The 23,106-nt window shown below is 41.1% G+C and overlaps 1 protein-coding gene across 3 annotated transcripts in view; it reads left to right on the forward strand.

The window, feature by feature from the left end:
• Positions 1 to 17,409: 17,409 nt before the first annotated feature.
• The window catches only part of tnksa (tankyrase, TRF1-interacting ankyrin-related ADP-ribose polymerase a), a 144,351-nt gene continuing 138,654 nt past the window's right edge, over positions 17,410 to 23,106 (forward strand). For all 3 annotated transcript variants that reach the window (XM_067983374.1, XM_067983376.1, XM_067983375.1), the window contains exon 1: positions 17,410 to 17,737. In XM_067983374.1, coding sequence (XP_067839475.1) covers positions 17,410 to 17,737 — 328 coding nt within the window. The remainder of the gene's footprint in view (positions 17,738 to 23,106) is intronic.

Raw genomic sequence — 23,106 nt, forward strand, 5'->3', positions numbered from 1 at the left:
AATGTATTCCTGTCTGTACTTGAAAAGTAATTACTGTTAGTAGATGGCACGAGTGACTGTAAAAGGTTCCCATGAGTGGCTTAAAGATTAACAGCTAGTTAGATAATTGGCAGATACATTTAGAACCAGAATTTGTTACCTAATGACTACAGGCACAATGTGTAGAGGTGAACAAAGCTTTTCTTTCATAGGTGCACCTAGGTGAGTTCGATAGAGTCCCGTGGACCACAATATAAAGTTTGAATCAGTGTTCACATTAACTTGCAGATATCTCAAATTACTGATACGAACAGATCTTGGTGTTCCGATTTAGAATTCACCGACCAACGAGCTGGCATTGCTGAGAGCAGATCTTTCCAAACCTCCCTGTCCAAAAGAATTCCAGGTGGGAGAAACCAACAGAGAAGAAAATTACTGCAATTTGGGAAGCAGAGAAGTAGATTTGGTTGGAGCATAGGGGATTTTCTGCAATACCAGCTGAGGAACTGGGAGATGCCAATCATCACCTTCTCAGGGTAACTAGGGATGGGCAATAAATGGCAGCCTTGCCAGCGACGTCCACATCCCGAGAACAAATTTTTAAAAAACTGATGGGCGACCCCTGGTAGAAGGGTGTAATTACAGTGTGACAAGTTTACGTAAGGAGTGGAGATAAGGAATTTATAACGGACGTAGTATTTCAGATATATTATTAGGCACTCTTCCATGGTATTGCACAAGTACAGTCTTCAGGGATTGAAAGGTAGAGGGTAATAGAACCAAGGGTAAGAGGTGACAGCAGTGATGAAGACCAGAGGGGAAAAGTAGAGCGGGGAGGAGGAAGGTAGTGGAATTAGACACAGAGAGGAATGGTAGATGAAGGTTCGACCCTGGCAGGATTAAAGTGGGATGGTAAAGCAGGGTTAGAAGCTGGGGGATTTCCTATTGTTTCACTATTGCCTGTTTTGCTCTACCGCCCAAGACTAATTTTACCCCCAATAATTCTATCCCCTGAACAATCTTATACACCTCTATAAGATCACCTCTCAGACACTCCCTTGTAGGTTGGGCAGAATCTGCCCCTTCTTAATCCTTGATGATTGGTCTTAACCAGGTCATTACTGTGTAGATTTTCCTCAAATTTACTCCTGATAATCAATATTATTTTACATGGAATTAAAGTAAGACTAATGGGTCTGTTTTGCCACCCTTTTTGAATATGGACACCATATTAGCCTGTTTCCAATCTATTAGTACCTCCCCCCATGTTCAGTGACTCCCTCATTATGATTGTCAGTACCTCACAAATCTCCTCCCGAGTCTCTTTCAGAGCTCTGGATAATTAACATCAATCCCAGGGCATTGATTTGTTTTGAGCCTATTAAGCATGTCTAGGACTTCCATCTCATTTATAAGAAAGTCATTGATTTTACTCGGGATATCTTTGTTTGGAGAGGGCATGTTTCCTCATGAATTGTCATTTAGAATACTTACTATTTTGTGCTCATCCTATGGTGACTAGAACTGCACACAATATTCTGACCAGTGTATTATAAAGCCTCAATATAGCCTCTTTGGACATAGCCTCCATTGTTTTATGCATCACAACATCCTATTTGTTTTTATTTCCTTCTGAAAATAAATCAGACCATGGAGTTAAGCCTGTATGCCTTAGTCTGACAATGTTACTTTTTGCCTCCTAAGATGATGGGAGAAATGTTGAGCATCCCGTGTATTATCCCCATAAGCTGTTTACATGTGTCAGGGGACATAGAGACCCTGGAGAAGGTCCAGAGGAGGGCCACCAAAATTATACCCAATCTTAAGCCCTTAGCTGTCTGGATAGGCTCAATGAATTGGGGCTTTTTTCTTGGGAGGAGATATGATTGAGGTTTTTAAAATAATGAAGGAATTAAATTTCTTCCAGTTGGATATGTTATTTGAGCTACATAGGGATGGGAAACAGTGGGGGCATAAGTATAATATGCATTAACAAAGAGTCAGGTTAGATTCTAGGAAGTATTTTGTTTCTCAGGAATGGATTACTGGAACAAGTGGTGAGTATGGATTCTCTGTAGACCTTCTAAAGGCAGCTAGACAAGTTCCTGAGAGAGGAGGACATTTTAAGTTATAAAGGAGATTGCAGGATAGCTGGGATTAATGATACTCATGCATTATAATGATTTTCTGGAGCTTACTTGATTGCCTTTGGAGTTGTAAAGGAATTCCCAAAGGTTTTTTTCTAAATTGGCTTCCATTTTTTTTCTCTCTCTGCTTCTTGCCTTGCAGATTGTGTGACCAGAGATTGGGTTTATGGTTTATGTGCCAGCACCATGTCTGGATAGGATGGCTTGATGAACCAGATAATTTTTTCCCATCCTTTTTGTATGTTCATGTTCGAAGAAGAACAGGAGAGCTCTCCTGGTGTCCTGGCCATATTTATCCCTCAATCAATACCATTAAAAAACAGATTATCCGGTCATAACCTCATTTGTGTTTGTGGGCCCTTGCTGAGTGCAAATTGTCTGTCGCGTTTCCTGCATTACAACAGTGACTACACTTCAAAAATACTTCAAAGCGCTTTGAGATGTCCTGAGGTCGTGAAAGGCGCCATATAAATGAAATTCTTTCTTTCTTTTTATATATTCGGTGTTAATTGTTTAAACACTGGCTACACTAACCGGCACATAGCAGTGAATACATAGAATTACATAGAATTACATAGAGTGTACAGTGCAGAAACCGGCCATTCAGCCCAACTGGTCTATGTCGGCGTTTATGCTCCAAATGAACCTCCTCCCTCCCCTCTTTATCTAACTCTATTAGCATATCCGTCTATTCCTTTCTCCCTCATGTGCTTATCCAGCTTCCCCTTAAATGGATCTATACTAGTCACCACTACTCCTTGTGGTAGCAAATTCCACATTCTTACCACTCTTTGGGTAAAGAAGTTTGTCCTGAATTTCTTATTCCATTTATTGGTGACTATCTTATATTTGTGGCCCCTAGTTCTGGTCTCCCCCATAAGTGGAAACATCTTCTCCACATCTACCCTATCAAACCCTTCCATTACCTTAAAGACCTTTATCAGGTCACCCCTCAGCCTTCTCTTGTCTAGAGAAAAGAGTCCCAGCATGTTCAATCTTCCCTGATAAGTATATCTTCTCAGTTCTGGTATAATCCTTGTGAATCTTTTTTGCAACTTCTCCAGTGGCTCTATGTCCTTTTTACAATATGGAGACCAGAAGTATGCACAGTACTCTATATGTGGTCTAACCAAGGTTCGATACAAGTTTAACTTAACTTCTCTGCTTTTCAATTCTATCCCTCTAGAAATGAACCCCAGTGCTTGGTTTGCTTTTTTTTTAATGGCCTTAATAACCTGCGTCGCTACTTTTAGTGATTTGTGTATTTGTACCCCTGCAGGATGTGGCCTTCTTATTCTTCCTACCTAAATGTAACACCTCACACTTGTCTATATTGAAATTCATTTGCCAATTACATGCCCATTCTGCAAGTTTATTAATGTCTTCTTGTATTGTGTTGCAGTCTTCCTCAGTATTAACTATACCCTCCAATTTGGTGTCATCCGCAAATTTTGAAATTTTATTTCCGATTCCCGAGTCCAAATCGTTTATGTAAATTGTGAGCGACAGTGGTCCCACCACTGATCCTCGTGCAACCCACTTCCCACCTTTTGCCAGTATGAGTAGCTACCCGTAACCCCTAGTAAAGCCTTAGATTTCAGTTCATAAGGGACTTTGTCTGCTTATTGAAACTGTAGTCTAGCCATGACCACTCAAGTGTTAGGGAAAACCTGAAATGTAATACTAAACATCTGTTTTAAATATTTGAATATTTCATTGCTGTTTTAGTGCTAGAAAATAGGATCAACACCAGTGGGAGTTTTGATTCACCAACTCTTCTCGATGGTTTTACAATGAAACTTGGACAACTCTGGGAGATATTCAAGTAAGTTACTGTTTTAACATACAGCAGAACACACTTCAACAAAATTCCATAGTTGGTAGCATGAATATGTAATAAACTTGGTGTTGGTACTGCAAGTTAATTCCACTTGAGATGCCAGTTAGGCCTCAAACCTCTTGCTCAGAACATTATTTGTAACAGCACTCTTTACAGCTAATTCCTGGATCACAGCTTGCCATTGTAGAATTTGGATTCACAAAGAATGGACTAGCAGCCCTGAGGTTGTGAGTTCAAATCCCACCATAGCAAGTTGTGAAATTGGATTGAATAATTGTGGTAATCTGTGGGCTGACACCAGAAAACTCATCATGAAATCTGCCAGGTTGTTGGAAAAACCCAACTGGTTCACTAATGCCCTCCAGGGATGGGAACCTGCTACCCTTACCTGGTCTGGCCTACATATGACTCCAGTTGCACACTCTGGTCGACTATTAATGCTCTCATGGCATGTAGGGTTGGGCAATAAATACTGCTTAGCCAGTGTTGTCCACCATATTCCAAGAACAAATAAAAAAAACATCAGGTACTCCTGGGGAAGAACGCCACTTGCAGGAAGTGCTGGTCAGTGGCTATGGGACGGTTTCCTGACCAGAGCTCTCTGCAACTGCTCCCCATTGGGAGCACCCAATGGGTAATTAGCCCTAGTGAGTTAGGCCTTGCTACCCCACTGCTTGCTAGATCTTACTATTCTGTCCAGAGTGAACAATGATCTGGGGAAGCACCTACAGACCACTTATAAGCCCTATAAAAAAATGGTGTGTCATTTCTTCCCCCTCAGAGGAGAAACTCAATTGTTCTCAGTAAGAAAGCAGCCTATTGGAAGCCCTCCAGGGTCAAATAAAAAATGTTGGAGGAATTTGTTGATGCAGAGAATGGTGAGAATGTGGAAATCGCAGCCACATGGAGTGGTTGAAACAATTAGAGAGGTGGAGAGGTTTAAGGAGGGAATCACAGAGCTTAGGGCCCAGGCAGCTGAAGGCACAGCCGCCAATGGTGGAGTGATTAAAATCGGGGATGCGCAAGAGGCCAGAATTGAAGGAGTGCAGAGATCTCGGACGGTTGTAGGGCTGGAGGAGGTTACAGAAATAGGATGAGGCCATGGAGGGATTTGAAAACAAGGATGAGAATTTTAAAATCGAGGCATTGCTGGACTGGGAGCCAATGTAGGTCAGCAAGCACAGGGGTAAGAGTTTTAAATGAGCTCAAATTTACAGAGGGTGGAAGGTGGGAGGCTGGCCAGGAGAGCATTGGAATGTCTAGAGGTGACAAAGGCATCGATGAAGGTTTCAGCAGCAGATGAGTTGAGGCAGGGGCTGAGATGGGCAATCTTACTAGAAGTAGACGGTCTTGCTGATGGAGCGGATATGTAGTTGGAAGCTCAACTCATCATCACATAGGACGCCAAGGTTGCGAACGGACTGGTTCAACCTCAGACAGTGGCCAGGGAGAGGGATGGAGTCAATGGCTGGGAACAGAGTTTGTGGCAGGGACTGAAGACAATGGCTTCGGTTTTCCCAATATTTAGTTGGAGGAAATTTCTGCTCATCCAATACTGGATGTCGGATAAGCAGCGTAACAGATCAGAGACAGTGGAGGGGTCGAGAGAGGTGGTGAGGAGGTAGAGCTGGGTGTCGTCAACATACCTGTGGAACCTGACATTGTGTTTTCGGATGATGTCACCGAGGGCAGCATGTAGATGAGAAATAGAAGGGGGCCAATAGCATTGACAGTTTAAGGGGAGCTTGATGCTTACATGAGGGAGAAAGGAATAAAGGGACATGGAGGCCAGGATTGGAAGAGGTAATTAGAGTGGGAGGAGGCTCATATGGAGTATAAACGCTGGCATAGACCCATTGGGCCGACTGGCCTGTTTCTGTGCTGTATGTTCTATGTAATTCTATGTTGAGTATTCTAGTTGGAACTCAGTTTATATAAGGGGTGGAGTAGGGTTTATTCAGGCACGCTCATTATGTTGAGCAAGGATCAGCATGCTTCCTCGCTTTGGATATTAATCCAAGACCTACAATGCAACTAATATCTTGAGTACAGTAGTAATCTACAGCCAGTACTGAATTGAGGTGGAAGGTTGAGATCAACATCTGAGATCAGAAGATTTCCAATCCCTGTTCAACATGATGAAAGCTGGCTGAAGACAGACTCACTACAAGCGTCACACAAACAGTCCTCTTCAGTTGTGAGTCTCAGCAGCAACTTACATTTTTATGTAGCACTACTAACATAGCAAAACATCCAAGGTTTTTCAGTTTGACTTTATTTACACTGGGGTTAGCAGAGATTTTGCCTCTCAGATATAAGAAATGCCTTTTTTTTGGAGTCTGTAGGAGATACTACAATTACAATGCTGATTGCCTTAATAGGTGATTATAGTAAAATGGAGTATTATTTAATTACTAAAGTAAGAGATACTGAAGGAAGACTGAAGATCTTTGGATGTTAGGCATTAGGAAACTCTTATCTGTTAGATAAATTAGCTTGTTTGAAGCTGTGCGGTCTATGAAAGTAAACTGGACAAATACTTCATTGACAGTTAGAGACAATGAGGAGAACTTTAACACCCCCCATGACGGGCGGGAGAGGGTCGGGGTTGGGGGGGTTAAATCGTCAAACTCGCGAAGCCAGACCCCAACCCAATGCAAATGCGCCTGTTTCCGTTTTAACCACAGTGGATAGCGAGGTGTCCGAGTAACCTGCTCTGGAGAGGCGGGTCTGTAATTATAATATTTAAATGAGGCTCCGTTCCTGATATTTTGACAGCAGTTTGAAATTAATGCCTCCTGCAAGGGTTTCCCGAGGTTCAGGAAACCTGGCAGCTAAAGGGAGGCGGGAGCAACCGGATCCGGTAGGTAAGTGCTTTCTATAGCACTGCTTGTGGGCCAGGAGAACAGGAGTGCTTCCCCCGGCCTCTCAAGCAAATCTTCTACGCGATCGGCTGGCCTCCCCCTCCAAATCCGCGATCTCTCCCAATCCCCCTCCCTCCCGATCACCGGTCCGACCCCCCCGCCATTCTTGCGATTTTTCCCAATACCCCTCCCTCCCAATTACCGGTCTGACCCCACTCCCACCAACCCTGCGATCTCTCCCAATCCCCCCTCCTTCCTAATTGCCAATCCGACCCCCCACCAAGCCCTGATTATTCAGGTTGCCGGGGACCATCCCCAACAATCCCCAACTGCGGTCTTCTACCATTGGCTTTTCCACCTGGCAGCTGGCCAGTGTGTCAATCTGTCCGGCTGCCGGGCGGGAAACAGAGTAAAAAAAATGATAATGAGGTCCTGCCGTTAAATTCAGCAGGATCTCCGCATTCCTGGGAGTTCCGGGACTCCACCCCCGCAACCGCATTCCCTGCTCCGTCCCCACCTCTCCATCAATATCGGGGCCAATGTTTGCCTTGTTCAGATAAAGTAATGGCTAAAGAGATACCTACAAAGTCAAATTCCTCTCTTGGTAACTAGGAGTCAGGAAGCACTTATCTCTTCAATTACTGAATTTGTTAGAATTCCTCGGGAACAGTAACACTGCCGCTTTTGGCTTGATGTGAATTGGATTCAGATGTGTATTGCTGTGGATAATTTTCAGATGTGAATTGGATTTGAATTTGTCGTGCTGTGAATTCATTTCAGGTGTGTATTGATATAAATTATTTTTAGGGTTTTGTATTCATGTGAATTGGTTTTGGGTGTATATTAGTGTGAACTAGATTTGGGTATGTACTGATGTGAATTAGTTTTGAATGTGTACTGGGATGAATTGTTCTTGGGTGTATATTGGTGTGAACTAGTTTTGAGAATGCGCTGGTGCAAATTTGTTTTTTTAGGTATATTCATGTGAATTTGTTTTGACTGTATTTATGTAAATTGGTTTTGACTATTTATGTGAATTGGTTTTGACTTTCTATTTATGTGAATTGGTTTTGACTGTATTTATGTGAATTGGTTTTGACTGTACTTATGTGAATTGGTTTTGACTGTATGTATGTGAATTGGCTTTGGGTGTGTATTTATGTGAATTGGTTTTGACTGTGTATTTATGTGAATTGGTTTTGACTGTATGTATGTGAATTGGCTTTGGGTGTGTATTTATGTAAATTGGCTTTGGGTGTGTATTTATGTGAATTGGTTTTGACTGTATGTATGCGAATTGGCTTTGGGTGTGTATTTATGTGAATTGGTTTTGACTTTCCATTTATGTGAATTGGTTTTGACTGTGTATTTATGTGAATTGGTTTTGACTGTATGTATGCGAATTGGCTTTGGGTGTGTATTTATGTGAATTGGTTTTGACTTTCCATTTATGTGAATTGGTTTTGACTGTGTATTTATGTGAATTGGTTTTGACTGTATGTATGTGAATTGGCTTTGGATGTGTATTTATGTGAATTGGCTTTGGGTGTGTATTTATGTGAATTGGTTTTGGGTGTGTATTTATGTGAATTGGCTTTGGGTGTGTATTTATGTGAATTGGCTTTGGGTGTGTATTTATGTGAATTGGTTTTGACTGTATTTATGTGAATTGGTTTTGACTGTGTATTTATGTGAATTGGTTTTGACTGTATGTATGTGAATTGGCTTTGGATGTGTATTTATGTGAATTGGCTTTGGGTGTGTATTTATGTGAATTGGTTTTGGGTGTGTATTTATGTGAATTGGCTTTGGGTGTGTATTTATGTGAATTGGCTTTGGGTGTGTATTTATGTGAATTGGCTTTGGGTGTGTATTTATGTGAATTGGTTTTGACTGTATTTATGTGAATTGGTTTTGACTGTGTATTTATGTGAATTGGCTTTGGGTGTGTATTTATGTGAATTGGTTTTGGCTTTCCATTTATGTGAATTGGTTTTGACTGTATTTATGTGAATTGGTTTTGACTGTGTATTTATGTGACTTGGTTTTGACTGTTTTTATGTGAATTGGCTTTGGGTGTGTATTTATGTGAATTGGCTTTGGGTGTGTATTTATGTGAATTGGTTTTGACTGTATGTATGCGAATTGGTTTTGGGTGTGTATTTATGTGAATTGGCTTTGGGTGTGTATTTATATGAATTGGTTTTGACTTTCCATTTATGTGAACTGGTTTTGACTGTATTTATGTGAATTGGTTTTGACTGTGTATTTATGTGAATTGGTTTTGACTGTATTTATGTGAATTGGTTTTGACTGTGTATTTATGTGAATTGGTTTTGACTGTATGTATGTGAATTGGCTTTGGATGTGTATTTATGTGAATTGGCTTTGGGTGTGTATTTATGTGAATTGGCTTTGGGTGTGTATTTATGTGAATTGGCTTTGGGTGTGTATTTATGTGAATTGGTTTTGACTGTATTTATGTGAATTGGTTTTGACTGTGTATTTATGTGAATTGGCTTTGGGTGTGTATTTATGTGAATTGGTTTTGGCTTTCCATTTATGTGAATTGGTTTTGACTGTATTTATGTGAATTGGTTTTGACTGTGTATTTATGTGACTTGGTTTTGACTGTTTTTATGTGAATTGGCTTTGGGTGTGTATTTATGTGAATTGGCTTTGGGTGTGTATTTATGTGAATTGGTTTTGACTGTATGTATGCGAATTGGTTTTGGGTGTGTATTTATGTGAATTGGCTTTGGGTGTGTATTTATATGAATTGGTTTTGACTTTCCATTTATGTGAACTGGTTTTGACTGTATTTATGTGAATTGGTTTTGACTGTGTATTTATGTGAATTGGTTTTGACTGTATTTATGTGAATTGGTTTTGACTGTGTATTTATGTGAATTGGTTTTCTCTGTGTATTTATGTGACTTGGTTTTGACTGTGTTTTTTTGTGAATTGGCTTTGGGTGTGTATTTATGTGACTTGGTTTTGACTGTGTATTTATGTGAATTGGTTTTGACTATGTATGTGAATTGGTATTGGGTGTGTATCTATGTGAATTGGTTTTGACTTTCTATTTATGTGAATTGGTTTTGACTGTACTTATGTGAATTGGTTTTGACCGTATGTATGTGAATTGGCTTTGGGTGTGTATTTATGTGAATTGGCTTTGGGTGTGTATTTATGTGAATTGGTTTTGACTGTGTATTTATGTGAATTGGTTTTGGGTGTGTATCTATGTGAATTGGTTTTGACTATTTATGTGAATTGGTTTTGACTGTGTATTTATGTGAATTGGTTTTGACTGTGTATTTATGTGAATTGGTTTTGACTGTGTATTTATGTGAATTGGTTTTGACTGTGTATTTATGTGAATTGGTTTTGACTGTGTATCTATGTAAATTGGTTTTGACTGTGTATCTATGTGAATTGGTTTTGACTGTATTTATGTGAATTGGTTTTGACTGTGTATTTTTGTGAATTGGTTTTCAGTGTATATTCATGTAAATTGGTTTTGGGTGTGTTTTGATATGAATTGGTTTTGACTGTGTATGGATGTGAATTGATTTTGGATGTACACTAATGTCTTCTGATTTTTTTTTTGTGTGTGCATTTATGTGAATATGTTTTGGATATACACTAATGTGAAAGTGGCAGTAGAACTTGGGAGTTGCGTAGACTATCTGATTCCCAAATGCATGGAAACCAAAAAAAAGAGACCACCTCCAGGAGGTAATTTCACATCAACTGGACTTTGCACCAGGTGAAGTACAACTCCTGCCAGTTTCTTATGAAGGCCAGCAATGTAAACACATATGATATCTTGGCTTATGCTGATCTTTGGACTTATATACCTATAATGCCAACAACAACTAGTTTAACTAGCATAATGCACTTAGTGCCCTCAGCCCCTTTCTCCAAACAGCGAGAAACAAGAGGGAACCATGCACTATTTCACACTCCCAATATTAATTACCTGTAACCCACAAATAGCACAGGCAGAACGGAGAGCCTACAGGGTGAATGCACCTTCTATGGCCTGAGTGCACTCTGTTTTATTTCTACCAGGTTCTTTGTAGCGCTGATGGTAATTTCTAAGTTTACATACTTCTGCAATGTGCCTTAAAACCTTAACTCTGTAATTTGCTATGTTCTGGATATATAATAAGTTTTCTATTTCTTTTTTAAATTTTGAAACCTAATATTAATTGATAAAGAATGTAAAAAGGAGCTCAATCTTCTGGAATCATGGACGTTTACAGCACAGAAGGAGGCCATTCAGCGCAACATATGTTTTGGCTCTTTGCAACACCGAACTAATTTCACTGTTCAGCTCTCTCCCCATTGCACTGTATATTCCTCTGCTTCAAATATTTATCCAATTTACCCTTTGTTTCTGACTTCCTACAAATCAAAGCAGAGCTCATGAATGCAAAGCTATTGATTTTTATCCCTGCTTAAAATGAACATCCGTCTCATGATTTTGAAGATAATTCTGAATTTTGTTAGGAACATTAGGAACAGGAGTAGGCCATTCATCCCCTCGAGCCTGCTCTGCCATTCAATTAGACAATGACTGATCTACACCTCAACTCCATTTTCCCACCTTTTCTCCATATCCCTTGATAACCTTACCTAACAAAAATCTATCTATTTCAGCCTTGAAAACTCTAATTGTCCTAGCCTTTTGGGGAGAGGGTTCCAGATTTCTACTACCCTTATTGTGTAAAAGTGCTTCCTGGTTTCGCTCCTGAATGGCCGAGCTCTAATTTTAAGATTATGTCCCCATGTTCTTGATTCTTCGACCAGAGGAAATAGTTTCTCTTTATCTATCCTATCAAATACTTTTAACATTTTAAACGCCTTGATCAGATCACCCCTCAATCTTCTATACTCAAGGGAACACAAGCCAAGTTTATGCAACCTGTCCTCATAATTTAACCCTCTAAGCCCCGCTATAATTCTGGTGAATCTGCGCTGCACCCCCCTCCAAGGTCAATCTATCCTTCCTGAGGCACAGTGCCAAAAACTGAACTCAGTACTCCAGATGGGGTCTGACCAAGGCTTTGTACAGCTGAAGCATAACTTCCTCCCCTTTTTATTCCAGCCTCCTTGCGATAAAGGCCAACGTTCCATTAGCCCGTTTGATTGCTTTTTGTACCTGTCTACTAGCTTTTAATGATTTGTGTACATGGACTCCCGAATCTCTTTGCTCCTCTACAGTTCTTAGTTTCTCAATATTTAGAAAATACTCCACTTTCTTAGGTCCAAAGTGAAAGACCTCTCACTTGCCCACATTGAACTCCATTTCCCACAGTTTTGTTCTCGGGATGTGGATGACACTGATAAGGCTGCATTTGTTGCCCATCCTTAGTTGCCCTGAGAAGGTGGTAATGGGCCTTCTCCTTGAACTGCTGCAGTCCTTGTGGTGATGGTGTTCCCACAATGATGTTAGATAGGGCATTCCATCATATTGACCCAGCGGCGATGTAGAAACGGCGGTATATTTCCAGATCAGGAAGGTCTGTGACTTGTGGAATGGGGGGAGGGGAAATGTTGTTCCCATGACATTGCCATTGTCCTTTTTGGTGGTTGAGATCACAGGGGAGGAGGTGCTGTCGAAGTACAGGTCTAGGAGCTTTTACCTGTGTGCTTCAGTTTTGGCTGCCAGGATTATGCAGCATCTTTCTCACTCACTGGGAGGCAGTTTCTGTAGGATACTGGGCTCTGCTGTGTAAAGCAGCGAGTGCAAAGGCATGCCACCGGCTCCCTGCATTTACTTCACTGAAACTGGCACCCTTAACCCGATGGCACATTAATGGAAATACATTTTCATGGGTCAATGTTGTCATTGGCTCCTTGACTTTTGTCTCCTTTACAATTAGGAGTATAATAGATGGAGGGAGAACCTACAATATAAAAGCACCATCTCTAGCCTGAGCACAGTCTGTTTTGCTTCCATCATGTCCTGTTTTCCATCCACAATAAAAGTTCTACTTTCTGGTTACCAGAAATTTGGTTCCTTGCTTTGCCCAATGGAAACATTGGAATATGTTGGTTCACTTCACCACTAATGGCAGGGTTTTCAGCTGCCTGGGTCTTACTAGGAACATAGGAACAGCAGTAGGCCATTCAGCCCCTCGAGCCTATTCTGCCATTCAATTAGATCATGGCTGATCTACACCTCAATTTCATTTACCTGTCTTTGATCCACATTCTTACCAAACAAATATCTATCTCAAATGACCCAGCATTCAGCCTTTTGGGGGAGAGAATTCCAGATTTCCGCTACCCTTTGTGTGAAAATTTGCTTTCTGAATTCAGTCCTAAACGCCCTAGTGCTCATTTTGTGATCGTGTCCCTTTGTTCTGGAATCCCCCACTGGAGGAAATAACTTCTCTGCATTTACTCTATCAAATCCTTTTATCATTTTAAACACCTCAATTAGATCACCCCTCAAGTTTCTAAACTCAAGGGAACACGAGCCGGGTTTATGCAACCTGTTATCGTAATTTAACTCTTTAAGCCCTGGTAACACTCAGTTGAATCTGCACTGTAGCCCCTTCAAGGCCAATATATCCTTCCAGAGGTGCGGTGCTCAAAGCTGAATGCAATTCCCTCTGCAATTCCCTGCCTAAACCTGTCCACCAGTCTCTCCTCTTTAAAAATCTCTTCTAAACCTAGGACTGAATTCAGGAAGCACAAAGGGTAGTGGAAATCTGGAATTTTCTCCCCCAAAAGGCTGAATGCTGAGTTATTTGAGATAGATATTTGTTTGGTAAGGACATCGAGGGATATGGATCAAAGACAGGTAAATGAAGTTGAGGTGCAGATCAGCCATGATCTAATTGAATGGCAGAATAGGCTCGAGGGACAATTCTTGACTAAGCTTTTGATCATCTCTCTTAATCTCTCTTTTGCTGGCTCGAGTCCATTTTTCATTTGTTTATTCTGTGAAGTGCCTTGGGATTTTTTTTGTATCTTAAAGGCGCTATAAAAGTAGTTGTTGTTGCTATAAAGGCTATTTTTTTAAACAGACCTGTTTCTTTAGCTCCAGCCTACAGTTTGGAAAATGCAAGGACAGGTCCAGAGTTTTTAAAAATTCATTCTCTGGATGTGGGCATCGCAGGCAGGACTGGCATTTATTGTCTATCCCTAGTTGCCCTGAAAAGGTGGTGGTAGGCCTTCTTCATGAAGCGCTGGTAACTGCTTGATACAACTGAGTGGCTTGCAAGGCCACTGCAGTTAAGAATCAACTACGTTGGTGTGGGACTGGAGTTATATATAGGCCAGACCAGGTAAGGGCAGCAGGTTTCTTTCCCTAAAGGTCATTAGTGAACCAGTTGGGTTTTTCCGACAATCCGACAGTTTCATGGTCACTTTTACTGATACCAGCTTTTTATTTCCAGATTTTTCAAACTGAATTTAAATTCTCAAACTGCCATGGTGGGATTTGAACTCACGTTCTCTGAATTATTAGTCCAGGTATCTGTCAGCAATGGAGAGATGTAACATTGATAACGGCAAGTGAGAGAGATTCAAAAGCCATCTAAAGATACAGAGTAGCATTTTATTTTTGAGTTACACATTATGGAAAGGGAAGTAGAGAAGGAGGTCCCGCAGACACTGGTTCTATCCAACAAGTACGGGGTACTTGATACCTCTGAGGATAAGGATGAAGGTTGCAGGGAGGATGGCCAGAATGCTAACAATGGCACCGTGGAGCATGAGGCAGTCCAAGGGGGGAGGATCAGAATAGAAAGGGGATTCTATAATCAGGGGGATAGACAGCGTCCTCTGCAGTCATGACGAAGAGTTCAGGAGAGTGTGTTGCCTACTTAGTAAAGGACATCTCGGAGCAACGGGAGTGGAACTTGGAAAGGGAGGGGGAGGATCCAGTTGTCGTAGTCCATGTCAGCACCAATGATGTAAGGAAGAAAAAGGAGAAGGTCCTGCTAAGGGAATATGAGAAGCTAGGAACTAAATTAAAAAGCAGGACCTCATGGGTGGTAATTGGCATAGGGATAGGCAGATCAGAAAGGTGAATACGTGGCTGAAAGCCCGACGTGGCAAGGAGGGGTTCCATTTCATGGGACACTGGCACCAGCACTGGGACAGGAAGGAGCTCTACCGCTGGGATGGGCTCCACCTGAACCAAAATGGGACCAGAGTCCTAGCGGAAAGGATAAATAGGGCGGTGGATAAGACTTTAAACTAGAAAGATGGGGGGAAGGACCTGATATCAATAACAAAAATTTAAATATAAAAAATACAGGAGATGAGTGTAAAGGTCAAACTAGGGTGAGGAATAAAGCTAACATAAACAGTCAAGGAACATACTTAGCTGTAAAACAGACGTATAAAAGGACTGTTAAAAATAAAGTAAAAGGAACAACCAGTAAAGATGAATTAAACTGTCTACAACAATGTACACAGCGTCCAAAATAAATCGGGGGAACTGGAGGCAATAAGACATAGTGAGGAACCAGATGTAGTAGGAATAACTGAAAAATGGCTACATAAAGAACAGGACTGGCAACTAAATATTGTAGGTTATAACATAATCGGAAAGAATAGGGAAGGAAGAAGAGGGAGTGAAGTAGCTGTACTAATTAGGGATAACATAATGGCAATAGAAAAAAGGGACATAACTAACAGAAGGATAGAAACAGAATCCATATGGATTGAAATAAAAGATAAGGGATCGATCACACTAATAGGGGTATTCTACAGACCACCTAATAGTGGAAAGGAGGTGGAGGAAGAAATATGTAAGCAAATATGTGAAATGAGTAAAGGACATAGAATAATAATCATGGGAGATTTTAACTATCCCCAAATAAACTGGCAAGAGGTAGGTGAAGGGCTACAGAGAATAGAGTTTTACAATGTGTGCAGGACTCCTTTCTTACCCAGTATGTAAAAAGCCCAACAAGAGAGAAAGCACTGCTGGATCTAGTAATGGGAAATGAACCAGGACAGATAAGAGAAGTAAGCCTAGGGGAACATCTAGGCAATAGCGATAACAACATAATAAGTTTAAGATAAAGATTGAGAAGGACATAAGTAGGATAAAGACCAAAGTAATACATTGGAAAAAAGCTGATTTTCAAGGGGATGAAAATGGAACTAAGGAAAATAAATGGGAAGAATATACTGATAAAGAAAGAGAACAGCAGTGGGAAACATTTAAAACAGTGATCAATAGAGCCCAGGAGAAATATATCCCAAAATAGCAAGGGCAAACTAGTCAGTAATGACACACCATGGATGAATAGAGACATAAGGGCAAAATTGAAACTAAAGAAAAAGGCATACACTAAGTGCATAGACAACAAAGGAGGATGACAAAAGGGAATACAAAAAGGTTAGGAAAGAGGTAATAAAAAACAACTAGGAAGGCAAAAAGAAACTATGAAATTATATTATCAAGGAATATAAAAATAGCAAAATATTCTACAGACATATAAATAACAAAAGAAAAATCAGGATGGGATAGGGCCAATAAGGGATGCAGACGATAAACTCACAGGTAATGACAGTGAAATGGCGGAAATATTAAATAATTACTTTGTCTCAGTTTTTATCAGGGAGACTAACATGGTGGGCATGACATTAGAAGAAATCAAAAAAGATATAAAGACATTTAAGAAAGGGAGAGTGATAATTGATAATCTAATCAAACTTATGTAAGGAATCTTACAACACCAGGTTATAGTCCAACAGCTTTATTTGAAATCACAAGCTTTCGGAGGCTTCCTCCTTCATCAGGTGACGAAGGAGGAAGCCTCCGAAAGCTTGTGATTTCAAATAAAATTGTTGGACTATATCCTGGTGTTGTAAGATTCCTTACATTTGTCCACCCCAGTCCATCACCGGCATCTCCACATCATAATCAAACTTAAGAGGGGATAAGACCCCTGGTCTGGATGGATTGTATCCGCACATATTAAAGGAAGTTAGGGAAGAGAAAGCAGAGGCACTATTTTATATATATATAGAAATTGATTAGAAAAGGGAATACTGCCAGGACACTGGAGAATAGCTAATGTGATTCCTATATTTGAAAAACGAGTTCTTTCATGCAACTACCAGGATGGTGGAAGGCGAACTAGATGGACTGTGGTCTTTCTTCGTCAAGCAATTCCAATTGGAGAAAAAAGACCACTGAGCCCATAATAGTTCATCCATCCAGAAGCACCTCACCCCCTACCCTCCCATTAATGCAACTGGCATCCTAAATACAACACTAGAACATGCCAGGACTGGTACGCATGAGCAATCGGTGCTCAGTGCCGCCGTGCCCCAGCACTGATTGGAAATTTGGCCTCACGCCAATCACAACCCTGAGAGATCCCCACCCATTCCGTACGTGCGCACTCCCGCCCCTGGCCTGGCGTTCGGTACGTGCGCACTCCCGCCCGGGGCCTGGCGTTCGGTACGTGCGCACTCCCGCCCCTGGCCTGGCGTTCGGTACGTGCGCACTCCCGCCCGGGGCCTGGCGTTCGGTACGTGCGCAGTGGCGTCCACTCAGTGACGTCAGCTGGCGTTGCTGCAGTGACGGTGGAAGATGGCGGCGCGGCGGAGTCAGCTCTCTCCCAGCGCCTCGGACCCGGGCCCGACTTCGACCACGGCTCCGGCTTCCGACAGGCCCGACTCACCCGGATTCACCGGCGGTAACACCACCTCCCCGGTTCTGGGGGCGACGGCAGCGGCAGCCGGAGGCGGCGCGGCGGGGGGTGGTGGCGGCGGCGGGGCGGTGAGTGACTCGGGCCGCGAGCTGTTCGAGGCCTGCAGGAACGGTGACGTTTTGCGGGTGAAGCGACTGGTGGACTCAGGCAATGTGAACGCCAAGGACATGGCGGGCAGGAAATCCACGCCGCTGCACTTCGCCGCAGGTGGGCAACCCCTTTTTACGGGAGGTCGGGGGATTGGAGCAGCGCCTTCGCGGGGGGGGGGGACTGGTGTGAGGTGATGGTGACGGAAGCCCGGGGCCGAGGACCGCCTGAGTGAGGTCGAGCCCTCCCCCGCGCAAGGCCTCAGCCTCGGGCCTCTGGGACTCGCCGCCGTCAAAACAACGCAGCTGCTGTGGGGGTGGGAGCATGAAGGTGCTGCCGTGAGCCAGGAGGACAGCAATAATAATGGGAATCACTAGAATCAGGGGCCAGGAATATTAAAGTATTAAACACTGACAGCCCAATGTAGCCTTTACCCGGATTACCATGTATCTTGTAGCATGAATTCATGCTGTTTAAATGGGCATTATTTTCATAGGGGAGGTGGAGAAAGTGTTGGGAAGGGGAAATGGTGGATAAACCTTTTTCTGTTATGATGTAAACAATACAGGTTCATTATTGGGTCACTTGTAAAATGGGAGGTGGTTGTGCTGAAAGTGTGATGCACACCACTCCCCTTACCCAAGTGAAAACTGTCAACATACGAACATACAAAAATGATGGGCAGGAAAAGACTAGCCTGCCCCACAGTCATGACTAGCCTTTTTCTCCTCTCCTTCCCCCCCCCCCCCCAAATTCCCTGCAGCCATCTAGCCTCCGAGGACAGGCAAAAATACCTGGGGTCAATAAGGAAAAGATTATTGTGGAAAATTCCTCTCCGAACCCCTCAGGCGATTGAAACCAGTCTAGAAGATCACATGGGTCACGTGCTAGCTGTAAAACTACTTAGCTTCTATATGCTGCGATCTCTGCCCCAGTCAAGAACCAAATACTTTTTTTGTGTGATGACTCATTTGCCCACTGCAGTTGCTGCTGCAGTTTTTCTTTTCTCAAGATACCCCCAAAATTGTTGGAACTGCCTTCCTAGTCTACATAGGCCTTTTAAAGCCTGAGCTTGCCGACAACTAATCTCTACTTGATCCAACTTGTTTTCACTCCTACTCTTTTCAACCATGCCGCTTTGAGCCGTGGCCCTTCCCTTAGGTTTCTCAAGTGTTGTCAAGTTCTAGAAATAAATTTCATGGTGATTACAAAATTGGGTAAAGTCGATCAGTCCCCACCACTTAGTGAACTAAGAAACTTGGATATGGCATAGCTAACATTATTGATCATATCACCCAATAAAGCACATCAACAATCAACTTGGACTTTGTACAACTGTAAAAAAATACACGTTCATGTATAAAAAAGCAGAGAATTCAGGGTTTTGAAAAACATTGATACTTTGTTATTTTCCTGCAGATCAAAAGTTCTCATTTAAAGTTGATTTTGGGATGGATTTAAGTGTGAGGAAACCAGTTTTTGAACAGGTCATGTAGGCTGTGAGCAAAATCTAAGTAAAAATAAATAACAATGAGTGGCTAAATTGTAAGTTATATTTTCCTCCATTATAGTGAATATATGGATTGGACTTTCAGCAGTACCAATTGATGTTAAATTCAAAAATAGAATGCATGAATACCTAGTTGGGAAAGGATTTGGTGAGATGATCAAGTGTTTCATGAAACATGCGCAAAGGCATGATGGACCAAACGGTTGCATACTGTACCAAAATTTCTAGGATTCTTTGACTGGATGGGCAGAGAATGTATAGGATAGCTGGCCATGGGTTAAAAGGGTAGATGCGGGGATGGATAAATATTCTGCAGTTTTGTTTGATTTTTTTCGGGGTTGGGGGGCGGAAGGAATTAAGGAGTATTTATTCACAAAGTAAAGTAAGTAGAAGATGGAGTAATATCCACGGTAGTGTTGAAGAAAGAGAGTTGATTGATAACTGGCTTTTACTTGTTCCATGCTGTCTGTTCCCAGGTTCTTTGTAGTTTTACACTGTAAGTCTCTATATTGTTCTGGATTATTGTGAGCAGTTCGGTTAACGTAGGATACCTCTCTGGAAGGCTGATAAATAGCTTGAGTTAAAAATAAAAGATTCAAATGGAGCTTTAAAAAGTGCTGTGAAGCTCCTCAACTTCAAACATGCCCAGCAAAGGCGGCTTTATTAAAATGCTGTTCAGTTTTTGATACCATGTAAGAAACAAACAAACTTGATACTGGAATTTTCAAATTTTACTTACACTGTACATCCAAGCCAATTCCCATGACATTTTTAACTTAAAATTTGCCTCCAGCCAGAAAGTAGCAGTAATTTAAACCGTTATATTACATTGCTATCTTTTTGTTTAAAGCAATCTTACATTTAATTACCAGTGTGGTCATGAGATGTTATTAAATATGTTTTTATGCAATGGATGAGAATTAAACCATATATTTTGAGTATCTGCAGGCTGCATTGCAAGTCACTAATTTTCGACTTCAAACTTAGTTTTGTATATAATTGAAACAAAACTTTATGCTTCTTGTATTCTTGTGTTGCAGTAGTTTTACCATTTTTAAATTGAACCTGACTTGTGATTTGTTTGAATGAGAGAGGTTATTTTGAGATCTGGCAATGACTCACTGAAATACTTAAGAGAATTGAGACTTGAATTTTTAAAAAACTTGTTTGGCAGTTTTTACTTGGAGAAGATGGATGCTTGATGGTTGCACTTTCACTACAAATTTCTTTACCTCTGTCCATTCTTACCATGCAAATACAAATTTGCAATTGTACACTTGCTGCCAGCTCTTTAAGTTTGTTTAGAATCAGTGGGAATGTGGCTTGAAGAATTCACAAGTTTGCTAGGAGGCTAGGAAGTCTAAGCTTGACAACTATTGCATTGACATATTAAATAGATGTCCTGATTAGGAGAATTCAATTGCAAAGTTCCCTTGCCCCTTTATAGTCTATAAAGCAGTTGTACCTTTGAGAAGATGAGCCCTTATTTGTCAGTCTGCACAGGTCTCTTAACAGATTTGATGCCACCATGTAAAATATTTAATTAACAAGGAATATGTTAATGCCAGATCAACTGGAGTAAAATTAATTTTGGCAGTTTTAGACGTGTTTACAACGGATTGTTTCTTAAGGTACAGATCAGCCATGATCTAATAGAATGGCAGAATAGGCTTGAGGGGCTGAATGGCTTACTCCTGTTCCTATGTAATTGTAACGGCTAAAATGTATTTCTGATATGAATCTCGAGATTTATTTTGGGACAGAAAATGAGAAATTGTGTTGAAAGTCTTTTTACTTCAAAGCCAGCATTAGCTTCGTGTTGCTGGGAGAATTGTACAGCACCATTTGTAGCGGGTCTGGAATGATTTTTAAATGGATAATGACTTTTAAATAGAAAATTGAGAGGTAAGATATGATTGGCGATTGAATGCTCCCTCGCAGCAGGGAGGGAAATATTGGCAACTATTCTCAAACACTTCCTAACATCTAGACACAAGCTCCTGGCCTCATCTTGTTCTGCGAGAAGAGCTGTTCGCACCTTGGAGATATCCATATGGCTCAATTTGTTTCTTTTTCTAAAGTGCGAATGCTAGAATGTTCAGTGTCCTACAGACTTCTGAAACTCTGCAAGTTACTTTTGGATTGTTTTGAAAATAGACTACTGTTAATTGAAGTTTGATACCAATGGCCTATTTGGTCAAAATTTCCCTTTTGAGTCCAGCTAAAGGATATGGTTGGGAGATATATTTTCCAATAAGTTAGTACTGGCTGATCTTGGAATAGATTATTTGGGATGTGGTGTGTAACAGTAGGAGACCATGCTTTCGGTATTGTTAATAGGCTATTTGGTAATTAATACTATTATATAGGCTAGGGTAAAATACACAATTAAGCCAAGATGTTGTTTGTATGGTACTCTTTAATTCACCTCAAATTGCTTTCACTGGTGCCATTGACAATACTTCCTAATGTTGTACAGCTGAATATGCTCTCTCTCTAGATACATAAAGTCTATACGTATACAGCAAGTTGTTTTTCATGGTTCAGGTGGACGTAGTGCAAACATTTCACATGTCCGCTATTAGTGCTTTGCTAAAACCATAGCAAGAAACTAACTGCAGTGTGAATGTGAAAATCATAGTACGTATATTGATGTTTTGAGAATAGATGCTCCTTTCAGAATCAGTATGCCCAGTCTAAATTTGCACAATGGGAGTCACTGCATCATTCATTGCCGAGCGGTCTCGTTGAGGATGATTGCTTTCTTGAGGAATATTTTTATTTGTCTCTGATTCTGAAAGATGTTGGTTGAATAATGAAATGTTCATCCAGCAGATTAAGGACAAAGTGTGCAAACTGCTTAGGAATTAATAGAATTTTTTTTTGTCTCTATCCTGAGTAGTGTTCAGTTGTCTGAAATTTTTGTCAATGTTGTTCTAATGGAATTGTGGGAAATTGGGCCAGGGAGACTTGCATCTAAAAAAATGTCTCCCTCCAGCAAGGAATCATCTAGCTTCTGCCCAGTTCCCCTGTGGCAGGTGAAGGACCACTAACGTATTATATGCTGATTTGCAAATGCCAACCCATGTTTTGCATTGTTGCGACACAGCAGTTGAGCCCCATGTGACAAAACATCTTGCTGGCACCTATTAGAGCAAAGCTGTTGCCAGAATTCGCTATTTTTAAATGAGATTATTAAACTTTTTTTTGCCACTTAGCTAAAGACTACCAGTGGCAGTCTGGCAGTATTCTATCACAGCTGTAATTAGGTATCCATTGGCTATAACAGCAGCTATCTACAGCGGATGGTCGATGGGGATAATGTTAATCTAACCCTCCTGGTGGGAAACTGACGGGAATGGAACGGCAGCCCGTTTTACACCCCACCCGATTTTAGTTTCCAGTAAACGTTTTCACTATAGCCCAAGCCCAAGTCACAAAACTTGATTGGTGCCATGTATTGGATTTATTGTGTTGTCAACTGTATAGGTGGCGGTGCCTCCACATTTAACTTGTTAATACTTGTAGGGAGAATAGGCCAGATCTGTTTAATGTTTGAAAAGATATATAGACCAAATCAACATACCAGTTTTGAAGAAGTTCCCATGAAAGATTTAAAAATATTTGTTACCCCACCCCATGTAATGGTTTTAGGGGAAGTCAACTTGTAGCGTGATGTAAGCTCATAGAATTAAGTGGCAGCACATCCATACATTGGAACACAATTTGGGTCTGCTACTGTCTGTTTGACGTGTGTATTTGGTTGTTTTTCATTGTATATGATCATACAAAATGTTTTGCCTAACTCCTGTAACGGTCAGAATTTATCCCATTTGTTCTGCATTTGCCTCAAGTTTATTTGCACCATGTGATACTAGGCATAATAACGAGTTTTCTTTTGTGTGTCAGCCAATTCGTCGTTAAAGGCTTGCGGTTTTTCAGCATACAGCACTTTGATTTCCAGGTGATGCACATTAAA

This window comes from Heptranchias perlo, chromosome 4, assembly GCF_035084215.1.
Source record: "Heptranchias perlo isolate sHepPer1 chromosome 4, sHepPer1.hap1, whole genome shotgun sequence".
In the NCBI taxonomy this organism is placed as follows: Eukaryota; Metazoa; Chordata; class Chondrichthyes; order Hexanchiformes; family Hexanchidae; genus Heptranchias; species Heptranchias perlo.